General features: G+C 41.5%; 1 protein-coding gene across 9 annotated transcripts in view; it reads right to left on the reverse strand.

Annotated features, from left to right (window-relative positions):
* VTI1A (vesicle transport through interaction with t-SNAREs 1A) overlaps positions 1 to 21,035 on the reverse strand; it is a 1,055,694-nt gene that overhangs the window by 390,611 nt on the left and 644,048 nt on the right. For 8 of the 9 annotated variants that reach the window (XM_069239378.1, XM_069239385.1, XM_069239380.1 and 5 more), the window contains one exon: positions 12,255 to 12,316. In XM_069239378.1, the coding sequence (XP_069095479.1) occupies positions 12,255 to 12,316 (62 nt within the window). Of the gene's footprint in view, positions 1 to 12,250; positions 12,317 to 21,035 lie in introns of those variants that run through there. The other variant, XM_069239386.1, reaches the window with a different exon arrangement.

Here is a 21,035-nt window from a genome sequence, read left to right on the forward strand (position 1 = left end):
TTCACCCCACCTCAGGCAACTCCATCTGCTCCCTGTACAGAAGAGATGCCAATTCAAGCTGCTGACCCACGCACACAAAGCTCTACACAACCAAGGACCCACATACATTAACCACCACCTGAACTTCCACCAACCATTAAGAAGACTACGCTCTGCCTCCCTTTCATTTGCCCATACTCCCCACATCTACAGAAGCAGAAGTGTAGGACGCTCCTCCTCTCACAAAGCAGCAAAAACCTGGAACAGCCTCCGGACCATCACCTCACTTTTGGAATTCCAAACGGCCCTCAACCCCGAGCTGTTTGAATAAGTCTCCGGGACCTGCAAGTGCCTGGATACCGTATTGGATGATTAGCCCGCTTTATAAATCCTGACTGATTGAAATGGAGGATGCTCTTCCTCTCACATCGCAGCAAAAACCTGGAACAGCCTCCGGACCATCACCTCACTTCCGGAATTCCAAATGCCCCTGGATACCGTATTGGGTGATTAGCCCGCTTTATAAATCCTGATTGATTGTCTGATTGATTGAACATCAGACAATCTCCACTGTCCCAATCTTGGAGCTGAGATGGGTGGGTCAGCAAGTCTCACCCATCTTACTCATCATCTCTGCCACCGTCAAAGGTGTGGGTCTTACAGTAATAACAAAGCGCCTGTCATGGGAAAGACTATTACAGGCAAAACCTCAGTCTGTACTACACCACTTTATCTAGCAAGAACCCTACCAAATACATTTGCAAAAGTAACTTTAATGTGTCAACCATAATACACAGAACTAGTTTGGGTTTGACTCCCTTTACTCTAATCCACTGGCTTTGAAGAGGGCCACTGTTTTTCCAGTTTTTGAAAGCATTTAAACAACTTTTTTCAGGGAAGTGCCTACTTTAGATGGGAAAACAGACAAGATTTTTAATACTTGGGCTTTAAAAAGGCTCACACCACTTTAAAAAGGCAGGATCCTTGGTACTGCACAAGAGTTTTATGAACATCATTTTACTCAAAGAGCCGAATGACCTTATTAACAATAATATTCCATCTTCCGTTACTGGAGTGTGACCTCCATGGGTCTACATAGGACATTAGTGCAATATCTCTAACTGCTATGAAAACCATGCCACTGGACGAATCTGAAGTGCAAAAACAACATACATTGAATGCACCGTGCCACAGGCCCCTTGGGCAACCTACCAAATTTAAGGTTTCCTGTTTAATGATTCAAGTACACTAGAGCAGTGGTCTTCAAGCTTTTTATTGCTGCCAGACTCACTCCAGTGTAAAAAAAATAAATAAAAAAAAAACATTAGGGCTCCCCAGAATTCTTCACAATGGTTCTATTAAATTGGTGAGTTTAAATATGACTACACTTATTTAATCATTGCACTTAAGTTCTGTTACCTATTTTAAAAATGCAATCACATGCATAATTGCCAAACATACTATTCCAGTTAACTAGGTATTTCTTATGTGTAAAAGTATACACAATGTGATTTTTAGAAATGGGGGTGGGTAGGTTTGTAGCCTAGTTGGCGTCCCTTCCCTTTTTGACAAACACTTTCAGCCCGATATAAATGACAAAATAAGTTAGTGATGGCTTATTACAGAGTGACTGACTGCTGCCCGTTTCTTTTCTGCTTAAAACAAAGCACTGTTATCACCATGATGCCTCTTTTAGCCAGAGCCTGGCGTGCCTCATGGGATCAGTTACGGTCCCCCTAAGGGGGACCACCCCCCGGTTTGAAGACCCCTGCTCTAGAGCAACACATTTCTTGTAAGTATGTTAAAACGTTTCACAGGTGGGTTAGTGTTGTTTTGAGTCTTTGACAATGTCCAACTATCATCCAACCTTCAAAGGACATCTCTGCCAGGTGTTTCACAACACACAACACCTATAGGAATACCTGCAACACCCACTTGAGTTAAATTTAAGCTATTGAATTTGTTCCATTACTCTCCATAGCGTGAGTATCTTTTTGCGTACTTCATTTATCTAGACATTATGTTTTTCATTTGCAGCTTCTCCAACAGACACCCAAGTGGGTATGGAAGTAATTTAAAACACACTAAGGGATTCCAGGCGCTCTACATGGTGAAACACCACACACATTAGACTGCAGCATGCCAGAATATCAATCACAGATCTACAATCCACAATCCGGCAACCTTATATCATACAAAATGGAATTAAGGCAACCCAAATTAAAGGCACTCTAGCATAGATATAATTACCAAAGGCTTCAGATCTTGAGGAAAGCAATGAACATTTTTTTTCTCCAAATTTCTGTTACAATTGCGCTTACAAAGCTCTACTACCGAAGTGCGAGACTAATTTGCATTAAGATGTTTAATTATATGCATCTTTAAAGTGCACAATGCAACACAACTGCTACTTGGTGCAAGAGCAGTTACACATCTTGGGTATATTAGTGCACAGCGACAGAGCATAGTTACTAAGATCCCACCTTACAGTAATTCACATTCTTAACAGTGATGGGCGTGTTGTGCACATTTGCACCAGGTTCACTGATTAGCATACAATGTGCATTTATATTGACAGTCATGTTAGGTGCCTTAACACAGGTTACACAGACGGGTATGTTGCACACATTATTTCTGAGCAGCAATGTCACATTGGCAATGTTCTCACAACGTTGTAAATGTTGCAGAGATTTAAGAGTGAGTTATTTCGGAGGGGGTTCATGGTGCCACGCAAGCACCGACTCAAATGCTTTTCTGCTTACATTTGGGCACCACTAAAAGATCCGTCTGTGCTCAATGCAGAAGAGCAGGGACGGGTTAAGATCAAACATGACGGGCTGGTGATATTTGATCTTAATATATTAACTAGATGGGATGGAGACGTCTAAGCATTTATAGCAGAGGCGAATAATTAAAAAAGTCACTCTGGACAGTGCATGCAGGAGGAGCAGTTTTTAATGGTGTGTTGAGACTGGTTCGAATTTAGCTAGACTGAAGACACGTGGTCCAGACGTGTCCTCAAGTTTTTGTAGCATGTTCATTTGGTACACTGGTAGGCTATTACAGGAGCTTCATTTGGTAGAAGAATTGATATACTGCTGTTTCTAACAGATCTCATTCTGAGGTCACTTTCCAGAACACTCATAGTTTTCTTACTTTTTTGATGGGGATGGTCTCCCCAAAGAGGGTGAGGGAGGTACAGAGGGTTTATCATTGTGAGGCGGTATGGTGGGCCAGAACGGAGGACTTCTGTTTTTGATCTGTTAAGTTTGAGGATGTCTTGCCTCATACTGATCATAGTAGAATTATATTCACGAAATTCAGCCCAAAATACTGTGCAGTTAAGCACTGGCCGGCGAAAGAAGGAAATATAACAAGTAACGGGAGATGACCCTTAACATAAGAATGGGTAAAAAGAAGGGGTGGCACCAACAGATGGGGAGAGAACATTCTGTAAACTGGGTATGTTGAGATAAAAAGAAGTGGCCCAAGGAGAAGGGACAAATAGTGGGTTTTAGAGGAAGAACTGAGAGGGTGTAAAAGTGGTAGGAGAATCCAGTAAAGTGAAATACGGAGAGGATGGACTGAGGAAAATTTGAAAACAATGAGGGAAAATTGACATTTTAGATAGAAGGGGAAATATAGCCACATGCGACGATTAGATAATGAATGTACAAGAGTACACAAGTTTGAATAAAGTACGGACAAAGAAACTGTTGACCGATTAGAAGGCGGTGATGTCATAACCCGAGAAGAGCAGCAATTCATTCAAAAGAAGATCTGGGCAATTAATAGAGATTTGCAGTACAGTCCAGAGAAATGGTTGGCTCTCATCAATGACCAATAGTTGAGCTGAAGGAGAAATTAAATTAAACATTTGTACAACAGATAATTGCTACAGTAGACAGGGGTCGATAGAGGGAGACAGAATTGCTATGGATGTCTGTGAGCAAGTATCTGAGCCCAGGTACAGAGAACGTACATTCATCGAATTACTGAAAGCAGTAGGACATAGGAAAGCAAGTGAAAATGAGAGAAATAAATGAAGTTTCAAAATATTAATGAAGAAATGAGATTAAAGCGGCAATAATATGGGTGAGAGGGACAATATAAGTAAGATAACTAATGGCATTGAGGAGGACCCAAAACTCAGAAAGAAAGAGGTACACCAGAGTTCAGACAAAGGAACATGTTAAGTGTGGCTACAGAGATCACACCAAATCCAAGAAAACTTAGCAGGCAGCACCCAAAGACCACAGACACTTTAGAAGGATAGTGTGATACATGGTGCTGGAGGCAGCATTGTCAAGAAGTAAGTGTTTATAAATGTAGTGTGTTCTTACATTACTCTAAGATTTTAGGGTCCCTGTAAGGGGTTTATGTACCAGAATGCCTTGCTAATCCATTCAAATCTATCCAACTCTTAGAATGATTTCACCGTATGAGACCTTTTCTTGTACTGCCTGCCTCATGTTGGGGCATTTATTTTGATTTGAATTCCTTTCCCTATTCAAACAGCCCCAGTCATACTGAAAACATATGCACTGATTTGATGGATTATACAGTGTAAACAGAACCCTGACAAAAAAGTAAGAGAAGCAGAAATACAAAATATAATAACAGGAAGTAAAAAAATAAACCTGTAAACAGGGATGTGGAATTCCTATCGCCCGAGGCCCGGGACATGTTGTTTGGGGTCAAGGGCAACAAGTTTTCATGTTTATTTCGTCCTTGGGACAAGTAGGCCCATCCCCCTTCAGGACAAACCATTTGGTTGCCAGTTTACAGAGAAGGGAACTGTCTGCAGTTGAGGTAGTGTGTCCATATGTTACTGCTGTTCAAACTTGTATTTATGGTTCATTAATGTAACGTCTTCATTATTATGGTAAGCACTGTAAATAAACGTTTTAAGGTCATACTGCACTACTGATAGTGGTTCCAGTAAAACAAAAAAAAGTCTACACAAGATTGAAAAGTTTAACTATATGAGGATACGTATAATGCTTCCAGAATGCCCTCTGATTAGATGCAAATGTTGGCTGAAGTTTGTAAGCAAGAGTGATGATTCTTTGCTTTCAAAATAAAATGTTCAGAAACAATATGGAAGTAGGAAAAAAAACGTTTTGCTACTAAGACATTTTAGGTGCTATTTCTTTGAAGTGTTATTTAGTAAAATGGGTTGATGTATGCTAGTATTTCAAAAACTATTCCTAATGGATAATCAGTGTAACCATTTTCAACAAGATTATGGGAAGCATGAAAATAAACAAGCACTGGCAAAGCTAACCGATCTTATATTTTTTTTTAGTCTTTTCATTTTGTCAATGCATGTCTTGTTTTGACATGGCTTTTGCAGCACTATTGTTGTGGGAGCTGCCATACCCTCATCACTGTAACAAACACTGGCAAAAAAAAAAAAAAACGTTTTTGGTCTAATAAAGCACACATTGCCAACACTGGCATAACAAAGGCCCCACAGCCGCCCTCCAGGGGGCCCCCTCAGCACAGCACCTGCCCTGGGTGATTCTGAAGGGGAAGGGGGCCCGCCATGTTCTTTGGGGGGGAGAGGGTGAAGGGACCCTCTCCAGTTTTGTTACGCCACTGATTGCCACAGTAGTTTCTGCCACTCAACAAAACTACTTTGTGAGCCAATATGCTCCTTGTGTAAGAGCAGAATGTGCTAACTCACAGTAAGGCCAGACGATAGAGAAAGAAATAGAAGTTTAATAAAAACAAAATGTCTTTGTTAACACCAGACGTAATTAGGGACCCTATTCTTGAAGGAAAGTCACAAAAGTGCACCAATGGTATATGTCTTTGAATTAGTGGTTTTCATGAATTCACAAACACTCACAGAAGTAGACCAGGAAATCGTACTCCTAGAAAAGAAATTGTGAACTGTATTTTAGCACGGGCATATATGCATCTGTAGATTTGCTTGTGTGAAAATCGATTGAGCGTTTACAAGTTCACTTTCTCTCCAACCACTTTTTCCCAACCCTGGAAGAACTTCTATGTCTGCTATTGTCAAGAGTAAATTTCCAACCTTTGTCATTATGGGAAAAGATCAGAGAAGAGCTGGTGAAAATCCTTAACACATGCAAGTTAGTAGGTTTGCAGACTCAAATGCATTCCAGCCGAGGAACTATTGCTTAATGCTTACTCCAGCCCCAGTATGTAGATCTGCAGAAAGGTGGCAAAATAAGGAAATTGCTATAGTAGGGATTGAATTTGCAAGTATTCAGCCTTACTATAGTAGTAGCCCTAGCACAATCAGAGAGACTATTATCAGAGCTCTTACATAGTGAGATTGCTGCCATAATTTGTCACCGCACTACATGGCACCAAAGGGACAAGTAGATTTTTTTTACAGGACAAGTAGATTTAAGAAGCAACCTGTCCCATGGACATGTAGATATTTTATTAAATTCCACATCCCTGTGTAAATGCCGGGTGTTGAAAGAGGGGTACATCATTCTACAGTGTTGAAGGAGGAGTAAAATTGCAGACTGTGGACTAATCGGTTGGTAAGGTGCTAGGTGTGAAAACTTATGAACAGGTAGGTCTTGAATGGAATATATATAGCAAATGTTAGTATGTTGGATTAGGAACAACGGAAGAATAAAATAATTGTCTTTTTTGGATGCACTGGCAACAAAAGTTGAGGAATACGTTTGGATTTTCTTGGACTGGCCAGTACCATGAACAAACTTACTGTGAGTTTGGCTTCTCATATAGAGATACATAGTTCTGGTGTAGAGTCCATAGAATGATTATTTTGTACAACATTAAAAATAATGCAGCATTATTTCAAATACATGTGGGCCTCCACAAGTCATTGATTATCAATGATGTGATGCCAATCAAGTTCCAGGTGGTTTATGATAGTAGGTGTGTTGCAGGTAGAAGAATATCTTTAAGACACTTGAGGCAGAAGTAAGGTGGGACTGCCAGTAAGACATTAATAATGCACAGTGTAATGAGAAACACTGGGTGATGATATGGTAATAACAGGAACAGTAAGGCAGGAGGCCCTGTAGAAGAGAAACAAGACATACTGAAGTTTGTAATGCACCAAGACAGCATTGCTTCTAACATCCTTCTGCTGTTGGAATGTTAGTTCCAGAAAACCACTAAAGAGTTCGGAGGCCAAATGGTGAAGGCCACATATTGAGCTGAAGTGGAAATAAGGATGAATGCATGTTGAAACACAAAGGGAACACAGGAAATGAGGGCATCAGTGAGAAAGCATAGTACCACCAGTCATTTACGCAGACATCCTATGGCTAGCACTATGGCTACATCAACTACGAGACCAGGCATTGAAAGATTTACTAAGTCTGAATAATGTTAATCTTCTAAACTCGGAAATTTATGAATACCCCCAAGTTAATCTCCCATACCTGACAAAAGTAGGACAGAATCTGGTAAAGAATCAACATCAGCATGACATTTTCTGCTGAGTGGTCAGAAGGTGTCAGACATAAGACAGTCACTGTGACTCCATCTGGATCAATTATAAAATATATCTGTCTTGTCAGAGCATATTATATAGCAAATCATTGTGTCTAGACAGCTCCGCCAACAAAGTTCGAGAGAAAGCTTTAGGATTAGTTAAGAAATTTAGAAGTTCAAGTGATTTATTCTTTTTCCTCTCATCTTGTGCAGCACAAATCTGTTCATGACTTAGAGTGTATATGTGTGTGTGCAGATATATTTTTTCTTTACTGAAGGCCAAAAACACATTTATTGCTGCATTTCAAATCCGAAAACCTTTTAATTCCATTGACTGAAGTAAGTGTACTAGTTAAATGATCAAAAATCCATTTAAAGAATCTAAATAATCAGAAATCAATTTAAAGCAAAAACAAATGTCTACAATAGGTTTGATAAATATAAATAGGAAAAAAGCAAAAACGTTAAAATTAGTATATTTTACTACAAAGAAAATATTTGAAAAATGCCTTTAACAGAAAAAATAGCTATAAACCTCAGATTAAACCCTGTTCACTGAACATACTTTTAATATTTTCTAAAAAGAAAATGAAAATTCGTGGTTTTTATTTTTAGGGAAAAGAAAAGCTAAAAAAGTATTTAAATTCGTTGTTTTTTTTACTTTTCCACTATGACTTTAAACAAGTAGAAGATTGTAAGAAAATAAAAGGGGTTCATAATAGAGGTAAGGCGATAAAGGTGGGAGTAGGTAGTTTGGGTAAAAGGTTAAGAGGAGAAATGAGGGAAAAGAAAAGGGCATCCCCACATAAACATGATCTGTACTTTGGTTGATAGACCAGAAGAAGTACAATAATGGCTACAAAAAAATGGCAAGTAGCCTAGGAAGTGGCAGCTTAGATTCAATGGAGCTGTGGACATATTTGAATCCAGTGTGATGAATATGAGTCATTGTCTCTTGAGGGAATACTCTTTTTTTCAATAAGGGTAGGAACACTTGAATCCTTCCATGAATACTACTTCAGGAAGCTCTTTACACATTGTTCCTCATCAACACTGCTCAGCCCTTCCTGCCAGAATAGACACATTGTTTCTGCATACTTATTGTCCCTTAATTCACTGCGATACATCTGTCACTTTCAAATGGGAGGCCTTCACTGTACCCTTGGTCCCACATGCCTCCATAAATGTGCTTGGTATTTTATCTTTCTCTGTACCCCTTTAAAGGCCACTGTCCCTCAGGTTTTGCCGCCTTCTTATCTCTAATTTGACAGTGCCTGCTTTTGTATCTTATGTTCTCTCTGGTACGGAAATGCTGGCAAAATCTTGAGTGTGAGTGATATGCAGATATAGTTGTGGCCAGAGAAAGGTGGTCATTATAACAAGTCACCAAAATAAGCAAGAGTAGGCATTAGCTGGGTATGCATGCAAAAGATAATTTATGCTTCTATCCACATTCAAAATGGTCTTGTACAAAATAATGAACACGAAATCCAGACAGAAATCCTCAATAACAGCACAGCCTCAGACATCACTACTGAAAATGATAATGCATATTTAGAGATGTGTTACTTATGAAGTGAGGTAATGAATAAATGTACACAATGGTGGAACAGAGGGGTAGAGTACTAGAGAGACACACCGTTTTTAAGTGAATATTGAAAGCACAAGACGACATAATTTTCTAAAGGAAACAACACCAAGATCTAGATGTAACAATACAAGACTGAATGGAGAGGGTCAGTGTTAAATTACATCTAATACAAAAGGGGCAGCTGGTTTATTGGTAGGTCAAGGCTCGAAAGAGTAACAAGTTTCAAATCCCTTGGTGTCACGCTCAACTAAAGAGAGGGCAGGAAAGCCCAGCTAGGCTCATTGGCGCTGATTGTGAAACATCTAACAGGATGGTTCAACTCAAGAGAAGCCTCGCATGCCAAAATACAAATGCACTGCTCACGGTGGTGGCAACTAAGCTGATGGCCACAATTATATATGGCACCATGGTGTTTAAGGATCATCTCTATGAGTGGCTAGACAAACAGCAATGTATTTGCTACTGCCCCTTACTTGCACTCCCACATTGCACTAGCCAATCCCAAATAAGGTTGCAATTCAAACTATCAAAGCAAGATCTGGTATTGCAGGCCACATTTATTTCATATTGTCAAACCCTGAAAATAGCCCCAGCCGGCACAATAAAACGCCTGCTCTGGGAGAAAGTTCAAGAACCTGGCTCCATACAGGGCCAGCTTTTGCAACTTAGACTAAGGTCCTGAGAGCATAAGACATAATAAATAACACCTTACTACATAGAACAACTGCAAAACTACTAATGAAGTCAGCAAAGAAAATCTCATGAAATCAGGGACCTAAAAACTAAATTTCACGACAGTTAGCCTTTGAATCTTCATACCCTAGGTACCCATCCTGACTACTTGACCTCGCCCCTTCATAACCATGCAAAGTACATCCTTAGCAGAATGCACTTTGGCCTTATTCCCCTAAGGTGCTATAGGTTTGGTCGTAAGGAGGGGGAAGACGATGTGCAATGCAGATGGTGTGGTGTATTTGAAGAGTCCCTGTTAAATGTGATTTGCACTTGTGAAGCTCTGAAACATCTGAGACGTTACTGGTTCTGGCAAATATTTCATATTTAAAATGTGAGGTCTTGTTGGGCAGCAGTCCTAACTTTCCTAAAAGGCGAATCATGTCAGCTATCGGGCACTTTATAAAATATATGATAAGAGCAATTAGCAATTTTAAATTACTAGGATGGCCATGCAGCTGTTTAAGCGCAGAGCACATTAACTTGTCTGGGCAGCACCTTTTTGGCACAGAGCACCATGGACCGGTAGGGAACAAACTGAAAGGAGTACCTGAAAATGTCCATGGAAGCCCCCACACTGGTGTGACACTGAGTATGGAGCACTTTGATCTTTGGGGCTGTATTTTACTAGCACAGAGCATTTTAGCCGAAGATTGGAATGATTAGCTATGAAGCACTTTCTGCCCTGATCACTTTTAATCATGCAACATCTGAGATCTCCATGAATAAGGCCCCGTGTGATGACTCTCATATTGGTGACTAATTAAGTAGGGAGTACCTTGCTTCTCCAGGTCGCACTTCATCAGCACAAAGCACTTTAACTTAGCAAAGGAATTGTGTTTGTTCCTGCAAGTATTTTACCCCCAAATTCTATGACAATCACGAGCAGCCATACAGTATGGCGCCTATGACTAAAATATATTGTGTGGGGAAATTTCAGTACTGTATGCCAAAAGGTGTCATTAACTTGAATTCTGTTCTGTTTTATGAAATACTGTTTTTTTTTTTTGCTACAATATCACTGATGCCCCAAAAGGTGATCACTCATTTGAAATGTGTTGCTTTTACGAAATGCCGTCTTTATTTCGATTTTACTTACTATTTATGCTAAGATGTAACGATTTTATTTATTTGAACATCAATTAAAAATCTATCTCTAGTGTTAAATTACAAAACATATGGTTAATGAAATGACAAAGAACACACCAAACAGGTTGAAAGCAAAAATAAAGGAGACAAGAAAAGCAAATTAATCTGAAAATGTCTAAGGCCTGATTTAGAACTTGGCGGACAGGTTATTCCATCCCAGTGGTGATGGATATTCCATCCGCCGAAATCGTAATCCTGTAGGCTATAATGGGATTTAGATTCCGGCGGATGGTATATCGGACACCGTTGTGACGGAGTAACCCATCCGCCAAGTTCTAAATCAGGCCCTAAGTCACAATAGTGGAAACACAGTTCCCAGTATTCAAGGATAAATCTTGAGGCATGTGTGATCTCTGGATAAAATGGAGACAATATCTGACTATTTAATTCTGATCAAATTGTATCTTTCTATAGGTAAAGAGCGCCAGCTTGTAATACGATTCCATAAAATATAACACAACATATTCAATCGAACAAATGTTACAATACACCAAGGAGTCTATTCTCATGCGAAAAGTGATTTACGCATGAACTATGAGTATTCAGAGCAGTTAGAAATGGATCTCATATGTGCTTTCTTATCTCCAGCTGAAATTATTTCAGCGTAAGGAACCCTGCTGTGTTTGGCAGTATCTGGTAAAGTACCTGGTGCACATAAAAGTGATTAAGAATCATTAAACAACCTTCCATGCAGCAACATCAAATTAGGGAATAATGTGAAAAAAAGCATAAGATGTGTAGAGAAATACACATACAACTGTTTCCTGCAATTATTTTTATAGCAATGATTTTCTAAGAAACCCAGAGGCCATATGTCCAGAAATAAAACAGTGGAGGACCTAATGCGGTCGCACGTTTAACCTTTGGAAAGTTTACTCCACGGTTAACAGAAGGGAAGCCACGTATGCATTCTCTAAGACTCCAAAACTCGCGCCATTTCTCAAATCAAACCAGCATATTTCGGGGATATCTGAAAGTAAAGCTGTAGGCACCCACTGTAGGAAATTAACTGCATAAAGCAAATACAGAACCTGGATTTGTGTTGCTCAAAAATAGAAATGATAATCAGAGAGAATGTTGCAGCCGTGGGACTCCCCGGGGGTAATGGAAATAGGCCGCCTCAGCCCCTGCTTTTTTATATGGCTCGAGGACAGGCCCCAAGCAAACCAACCTCTAATCTTGATCTGTCTATTCGAGGCGAGGCCCTAAGTGACACTCGTCCTGGAACTCAATCGCAGTAGCTAACTGAATGGCCAATGGCGGCGAGCAGAGGGTGGAAACAGGCCTGATCGCTGAGCGGACAAGACACACTTTTCACAGCAAACACTTGTCCATACATTGCCCTTACCTTCGCAGCATTCCTGTCAGGATCCTGGAGCTCTTGCCCAAGTTTGTGTCAGTTTCTCGAAGCTGTTTTAAATGAAATAGAAATAAAAATAATACGTTGGTTTAAAAGAGCACTAGGGAACCTGAAGGGTCGTGTACACTCAGTCCGCTGACTGGAGAAGAGGTTCTGGTGACAAGGACAATGACCTCAATGTGCAAGAAAGGGAGGGACCTGGCTATGGAGATGTATTTTTTTTAGATATCAATGTTATTATTTTAATAAGGAAAGAGCTAGCATGCCATCCATGAAAATGTGTAAAAAAACCAATTACATATCTGGAAAGGATACTCCATCCAACAACATTCGAGGATCCACTGCCGCCAGTACGACCAGATAAACCACCAAGAGAGGAAGACTATGAAAACTATTAATCCAGTAGGCCATTAAGTCAAGGAACAAATGTAAATGCTATGTAACAGATTATGGAACAGGCTATATAACCCTTAAAAAGTAAACATGAAAGTTATACAATCTGGCTTCAATAATTTTGATTGTCTTAGCTGAGTCTTGATAATACCTCTTATATTACCTGTACGGAGTTTCTGCATTATATGGGTTTGCTATTCTGAGTTTTTCCCCACTCCCCATAAAGTCATCAAGTAGGGACTGCAGTTTGTGTACAGTGGGCCTCTTATCTGGAAAATGGAGTGCAAAAACATGCATAAGATGCTTGGGAGTGTACCTTTTATGGTAGCTAAACGTCTGAGGGTGTTCAGTCTCCCCCACATGCCATGACCTTAACTCTAATTGTACTGATCGAGTACGGCCATTGTAGTTAGCGTGTGCAGTTTGTTCTGTCATAGATGCAATTTATATTCCTAGACATTGGATAGTGTATTTTGACCACTGAAAGGGGATCTTGTATTCATGTTGTCTCTCATGTTGTTTGGAGAAGGAAAAGTTCAGAATTTGAGATTTGCTGAACTTTCTCCTAAAACCAGAGACTTTGCTGTAGTCATTTAGCTCCTCTACAAGGCCAGAACAGAGCCTACTGGGTTTGTCAGCATTGCATCATCAGCTTACATTGCTAGCTCACAGGTGATATTCCCTATTTTTATCTCATGGATGTTTCCACTCCCTATACCCTGCCCCTTCCATTAGCGGTAACAGCAGAGGGGAGAGATGACAGCCCTGAACAGAGCCTCTGTAAACTCCGAAAAACCATACAGATATTTGCTTTGACCCCCAGCAGACCTTTTTTTCTATAGTAGCTGGTGACCATGCCTCTGAATTTAGACCCCACACTGATTTTCCGTAATGTTTTCAAGATGAATTGTCATGAGACACGAACAAAAGCCTTCAGCATTGAATGATAGTAATATATGACTTCTTTTTGTGTCCTGTGAGCATTGTCTATCAGTTGCAGACAAGGTTTTAGATTTGCTGCTGTAACTACATCCGGGGATAAAGTTTGCTTGGTCCAGTTATACAATGCCGGGGAGATTGGTTTGCCTAATCTTTCAGCTAGGATGCCACTGAATATATTATGATTAATGTTCAGCAGCAAAATCGTTATAGAAGTACTACATAGCAACTTGTCTTTCACTGGTTTCGCTACTACTGACATCACCTGCACCACAGCTTCCATAATACCTGTTTCATACGAGAAGGTGTGAAAAACACCACTTAGAGTGGGGGGGGGGGGGGGGGCACCATCTCATTGAATGCCTGATAGAAAGCAGCGTGAAGCCACTGGGGCTAGGTGTCTAGTTAATTTTAAGCTTGGTAACAGTGCAACGCACTTGGAACAGCTTTATGGGTTGATTTAATGCGGAAGCATGTTCAGGTATGACCCTCGTTATCAGGGCTTTGCCTAGGTATTCTTTCACTTCCCCATGGGACAGCCCTTCAGAGGAACATAATGTTTCACAAAATCCATGGAAAGACTTGGTTATGTCCTGGTCAGACGTTAGCAAATTGCCTCATTATTTTTCATATATTCTATCCCATGTCTCGTTATTTTGCCTTGAAATCTGCAGGCACGTAATTTACCTGCTTTTTTGCTTCCACTGTAAAAGCGTTGTTTGGATTTTAGAGACACTTTCAGGACTGTCAGTGTCTAGGGCCTTTACCTTTAACTGCATTCTTGCTGCCATCACATTTAGCCATATTTTTGGCAAATTTGTATTTTTATGTAGTCTTTCTAGTTCCTTTAAGGATGGTTTTAATTGGGCACGCCTTTCCTTCCTTTCTCTGTTCACCTTAGCCATATCTGCCACTGCTTTTAGGGAATCACAGCTACCATTCTCACGAATTGTCTTTTCTGTCTCTACAAGAAAGTTATCATTGGTTAACTGTTTCTCATACTTCTATACTTTGTGGTACAGAGTCTCTAGGTCTCCAGCCCTTGTTAATGTGCAGCATGGGGTATGGGGTTATGCTCACACTTTGTGTTATGGGGCATGGTCTGAGAGGGTGATATGACCTATTACTGTAAATTCTATTCTTGAAGACAAAGAGGTGAATGTGTTGGAAATGTTCAAGTTTCAGTCGTGTTTATGCGCTGAGGAGTGGTGTGTATAGACTTTCAGGGATGTTGTTCATACCAGATGTCTTTCAAATCCACTTGTCACAACCATAGTGTAATTCCGGTGGATAGTTCATCGGCTCTGTGTGTCAATCAATCTAGGCTTACCACCACTCATGACTATAATTAGATCCTAACCAATGATAATGTCTCTCTGTGCTTCCTGAAGGATAACTTCTGTCACTTTATTATGCTTTGCTTGCATCGTGCTCGGTTAAAAAAAAAAAAAAGAGGTGACAACGAAGGTCTAGTTTTTTGCCCGATTATGAGAGCTACTAATCTTCAGTTTTATCTGTTGCACCATCTGATTACCTCACCACTGAACACCGTACTCAGAAAGAGCGCCATCTGACCCGTTTTGTTCGGACCCAACGCTAAATATTGCCACTGAAAATGTGCGTGTCCCATATACAAATCCATTACTCACCTCAAAACTTACGTAAATTAGATTACCAGGCGAATACTGTGATTCTTGTTCACTCATCATTGAGTAGTATGGTCACAACTGCAAAAACCTTTCGCAATATCTCCCTTCCATTTCCACAATAACCGGTGGTCGTGGGCTCTTCACGGGAGACAGGAACACTGTATCTCACAGCTGGATCAGGGCATCCACCATCCCATCCTGATGTCCTCCTCCTTAGGTTATTTCTTTTGTTTATTTTATTGGTAATTCCTCCTTTTTCTTCGTAACTGGAGTAAGATACTTGTGACTTTGTGTGCTTCATTTCTGGTTCATCTGGCCGGGTCTGTTGGTAGGTCTAGGATGGTTTACTGACCGAATGTGGTGTTGCTACGCTTGTCAGGAGAAATTCAGTTGGAAGAGGTGGCTATACTTGTAAGAAATTTGCTGCATTTAAGGAAGTCTCTTAAATGTCCTGCGTTTTTGCAAGATTATCGTCAACATATCTTGAAACAGGCATACTTCGGACCCTTTAAAGGGTATGTCACTTTTTTTGCATGCTGCCTTCATGATTTTCTTTCATCTGGTACTGAAACACACGCTATAATGCCCAAGGAATTGCAGGGGCCGTCAAGGTACAAGGACTGCGTTTGTTCCGTTGAGTACACATGTCCTTTACATATGTCTCTATGTTTCGAACTTCTGATCTCAAAGGGATTCCGCTAACCCGTATGGTATTCTTCCTACCACATGAAGTTACACATGAAGAACAATGTTTTATTCTTGTATGTTGATGATAATTTGCTTTATGAATTCTTGTTCTACCTATTTTGTGTTGCTTCCATTAGGTTAAGGACTTGTTCCTTCAGCTATCCCAGTTAATGTTTAATAGCCTTAATATCTGCTGTCAAGACATTCTTTAACTTTGCAAAGTACTCTAGAAAGTTAGTCCATAAACTGCTTGGTGAAGCTTGTACCTTTGTACACAGACTGTGACGGGAGGCACTTGCATTTAAGGTCATTTAGCTGAGACCTATTACTTCATCAGAGTGTCTGTGAGCAGTTTTAGTCAGCAGTTTTTTGGTTTTGGTTTTAGCCATTGTAGTGATGCTTATTTTGGGAGGCTATTACGGAAGTATTCATGTTTTAAGGATCAGCTCAATATCTAGACCCGCCTCAAGACTCTAACTTTTAGTTTGCAGAGCCAGTGTGTTTTGATACCACTGTGCGTCTGAGAAAGACAGAGCTGTTGTTTCAATTTCAAACCCTTTCCCCTGTATTTTCTGTTGTACCTTGGTCCACTGTCTTCTTGTTCGATTCACGCCACTCCACCATGTGAGCAGAGACTCCAGTCTCAATACGAGGGAGCGATCTGATGTGAACTTGGGGTCACTGTGCTAACACGGCAGCCATTGGTGTCAGTTGTGCCAGTTTCTCCCATCCCTTCCTAGTCACTCCATTCCTATTCACTCTGAGTCCACTCCACAGCTCGGTTAACACACATCAAAGATTCTCTATGGTATCTTGGGGCCAAAAATTCTGGCAGTCAGCAAAGGCCTATTCCCAAAAGGCACGTCACTTAGCCACTGTTTGCCTTTCGTTAAGTGTCCTGACCAGGAGAGAGCTGACCCTACTCTTTCATGCTCTGCTTCTAGTTTATTTACTCAATATTTATTGTAGGGTGCAAGGCCTCCTTCCCCACAGCAATGCCTTTTATGGTTTTATTATTGGCATGCGGAAGCAGCATCCCTCCCTGGTGTTTTTCTCATCACCGCTGCCCTGTGAGAACAGTCGTCCTCAAGCTCCCATCTGGCTGCTGTCTCATAATACTTCTCCTCACTTAGCCCCCTCTGCTCACCTGACATTCTCTCTTTGGGTCCTGGCCTCCTACCTTCTTCTGCCACTCTGGTGTTCTAACTCCTTTAGCAGGGGAGATGGGGATTCACTCATCTTCGTGGGTTGAATCGCTGGACCTGATCTGGTGAAACAGGCTTCTGAGATTGTTCAATGCCATTCCTCAGTCTCCAGGGGCCTGGCCTACTCGTTCTTGAGTCTCTGCAGCAGGAGCCCGCCATGTTGGAGCCATCATGCTCTGGGTTATTAGTGATCTCTGATTTGCAATACGCTCATCATCTGTCCCATCTTCCAGATCTCTAGATTCACACAGCTGCCAGCTTGTTAGACCTGACAGCCTTAGGGCGGTCTTCCCACAATATTTTTGCCTGTTTGCCTCATTTTTGCTGTGTCTTTTTGTTGGCCTTAGAACTCTGAGCACTTTACCATTGCTGACCAGTGCTAAAGTGCATGTGCTTCCCCCCTGAACATGGTTAACACTGGTGTATCCGCAGTTGGTATATTTTATTTACTTGTAAGTTCCTTGTAATATGGCATACCATATACCCAGGGCCTGTAAATTAAATGCTACTAGTGGGCCTGCAGCACTGATTGTGCCACCCACGTAAGTAGCCCTTTAAACATCTCTCAGGCCTGCCATTGTAGGACCTGTGTGTGTAGTTCCACTGTCACTTCGACTTGACATTTAAAACCTCTTGTCAAGCCTTAAAATCCCCTTTTAGTACATCTAAGTCACAACTCAGGTAGGCTCTAGGGAGCCCATAGGGCAGGGTGCTATGTAAGTAAAAGGCAGGGCATGTACTTTAAGTTTTACATGTCTTGGTAGTGAAAAACTCCCAAAGTCGTTTTTCACTACTCTGAGGCATACTCCTCTCATAGGCCAGCATTGGAAAATTCATTAATATTCTTTTAAGCTGTAATTCCTGATCAGAAAGAAGTAGCTAAATCATGTTTCATGTATCATTGGAATGGTAATGATAAATCCTCTTTACTGGTAAAGTCTGATTTAACATTACTATTTTAGAAATTAAACTTTTAGAAAGTGGTCATGTCTCTGCTGTTACTGCTCTGTATCCCCTGCAGCCTGTCTCCAATACACGTCGGGTCTAGGTGACAGCTACACTTTGTGCATTACCTCTAGACAGCTATAAACACAGGAAAGGTGGGTGTATCAAAGGGCTCATCTTATTCTGACGGACTTGCATGGGCAGGAAGGGTGGATGGGAGCTGATACACTTGAAAAGGGAAGTCCTTGTCCCCACACGAAGGGCTGAATACCCAAACTGATAGTCTGGAGCCAGGACTGGGATGAAAGGGGACCTGTGCACTTCAAGGAGCTGCTTTGAGCCCCCCCAACTTCAAAGGTACACCTGGGTACAAGCACTAGGGTCCTTGCCCTACCAAATCAATACATACTGGACCTGGGAAGAACTCTGCTGGAGTAAAGACTGCTGTGCTGCAAGGATTGCCACTTTGCCTGAACTGACTGTTCTCAGGAACTGCTTCTCCGCTTTGCTGAGCTGCTCTGCTGGCTGCTGACCTGTGCCCTACTGAGGACCAGGACTGGACCCATCTCACTTGAACCCAGAGTGACTCCAAGGGCTTGCTGGCTTTCTCCCTGTTCTTCTTCAGTCTCAGGGACATCAGAGACGGCCTGCAACTCTCTTGGGACTGCTGGACTCTGCCATCTGTGAGTCTCAGCCTTGTCTGAGGTGCCCCCTCCAGTGCTGGGCCTCAGAAGTGGATTTTGCAGCTGCTTACGGATAAAAAACGGACACATCGTCACTACTGAGCAAGGTTAGAACTGATGCATCACCCCTTCAATGCTGACGCAGAGGCTGTTCGACAACAGGGGATTCACAGCTTGCGCGGCTGACGATGATGCTCTGTGCGGCTTGACGACGGTGCATTGCATTCACCTCTATGGAGCTCAACACAGGACCTGACTGCATGGAAAATATTGCCACATCGCCTACGCATTTCACCTAAGTGTTGGTGCTTGTTCCATAAAGGTACTTTTTCAGCAGGCCCTGCATGAGTTCTGTAGTCAGCCTACCCTCCATCGCGGTCAGCCTAAACTTTGGATTTGCACTGCTCCCTCGCGACCTCAAGTAACCTTTTGAGTACTAGTGACTTCTAAGAACTGTTTTTAGTTAAATCTTTAAAATTAATATCTCAGCTTCTACTGATTGGATTTTTGTTGTTTTTGTCTTGCTTTACTCAGATAAATATCCTCTATTTTCTAAACATGTGTGGAGCCTTTTTGTGGTGTTTTCATTTCATCACTTTGTGTGTGTGTTGCACAAATACTTCACAAATTGTCTCTTAAGTTAAGCCTGCCTACTCTGTGCCAAGCTACCAGAGGATGAACACACGTTAATTTAAAGTGTGTAGCTGACTTATTCTGACTAGTATTGTGGTCCCTACTTCGACAGAGTGCATACCTCTGCAAACTAGAGACCCAATTTCTAACACAGCTCTTCAGTGACTCAGATAGGGCACATTAGGACCAGCATGTAGTGCAAATGTATAATATTTTAGGAGGCAGATATGTGGGATGGAGCAAGGATTATCCAAAGTCTGCTCCATCTTGGCCATCTCTCCCACTTTAAACCAATCCATGCCATTTAGCCATTTCCATGGCTATGAGTGCCCGGAGCATTGGATTTGTCATGACGACTCACAGGTATGGATTGGCTGAGCAGGCTATTATGAAGGGAAACAGTTTTAATGCCTATTTAGCGCCACCGTCATTGAACACTATCCCAGCCTAACCCATTTTACTCCCATTGGTAAGCAATCAATCTTAAAGCTACGGTATGTATGGATGGGACTAGCATTCTGTTGGACCATGTTACCCAGTTCATCCTCCCCTGGCACACTTAAGAAACCAGAATGTTCTGCAGGATAGATGCCCTCGGTATTTTAAAACCTTATTTTCCTATAAGGAGCAGTGGCACTAGTGGGATACTTTTACTGGGAATACACTGAACAAACTTGCATTATTAGTTGTGACAGCAGGAGACTAATACCTGTAAAGCTCCCAAATTATCACTTGGTATGTGCAGGGGATACAACAAGCAAAGTCCAACTGGAAGCAACTCAGCCTCCATAGTTATGATTCGAAATCCTTATCAGATTTTCAATGGAGCATTTCATGAATTACCAACAAATATGCCACCTTGTTTCAGGAACAATGTATACCCCCCTCAAGGTACTCAATCAAACTGCAATATTCCCTACTTGTTTTTTTATACAGTGCTTAAGTTTGTGCTGCTTCCAAGTGCAACAAATAGATGTTTGGACTACTCTGAATGCTCGTAACTGGAATTATTTTCCCGGGCTTGTGGCGTAATGAATCAAATTATATGTAAACAACCAGCACTTTGTGCAAAATATAACACCAAGCCTTTTAGGGAAATAAGTCATCTATTTTGTCTTAAACCTTCTCATGAGGACCAAAGAAAGAGCAAAGCATCTCCTGCAGAGTCCTAACCGCATGACTGGGATAAAGGATTAGAGAAAAAGTGGAGGAACAGCCAAACCAGTGAGAACCTCGCCTCATTCAGATCCGCAACTGCCGCCAACCGATGAAAAATCAAGAACGCAAGGAAGGACGCACTCCGGGAGCGCATCAACTCCTCTGCAAACAACTCAAAGGAACTCTTCTCAGTCATCGAGTTCACAGATCCCCCCTCCTAAGCCACCAGCATCCCCCCGTCACAGGACCTCTGCCACAAACTTGCCTCCTTTTTCCCCCCCACAAGATCCAGGACATCTACAACAGTTTTCTGTCACCTGGCACCGACCCCCCCCCAAGAACTCACCCAGACCATCCACGACTGGTCGAAGCTCACCACAGAGGAAACAGTGAACATCATTAACAGCACCCACTCTGAACCCCTTGGAACCCTGCCCGCACCACATATATATCAGAGCCAGTGCAACCATCGCCCTC

The sequence above is a fragment of the Pleurodeles waltl genome, chromosome 6 (assembly GCF_031143425.1).
Source record: "Pleurodeles waltl isolate 20211129_DDA chromosome 6, aPleWal1.hap1.20221129, whole genome shotgun sequence".
Taxonomy (NCBI): Eukaryota; Metazoa; Chordata; class Amphibia; order Caudata; family Salamandridae; genus Pleurodeles; species Pleurodeles waltl.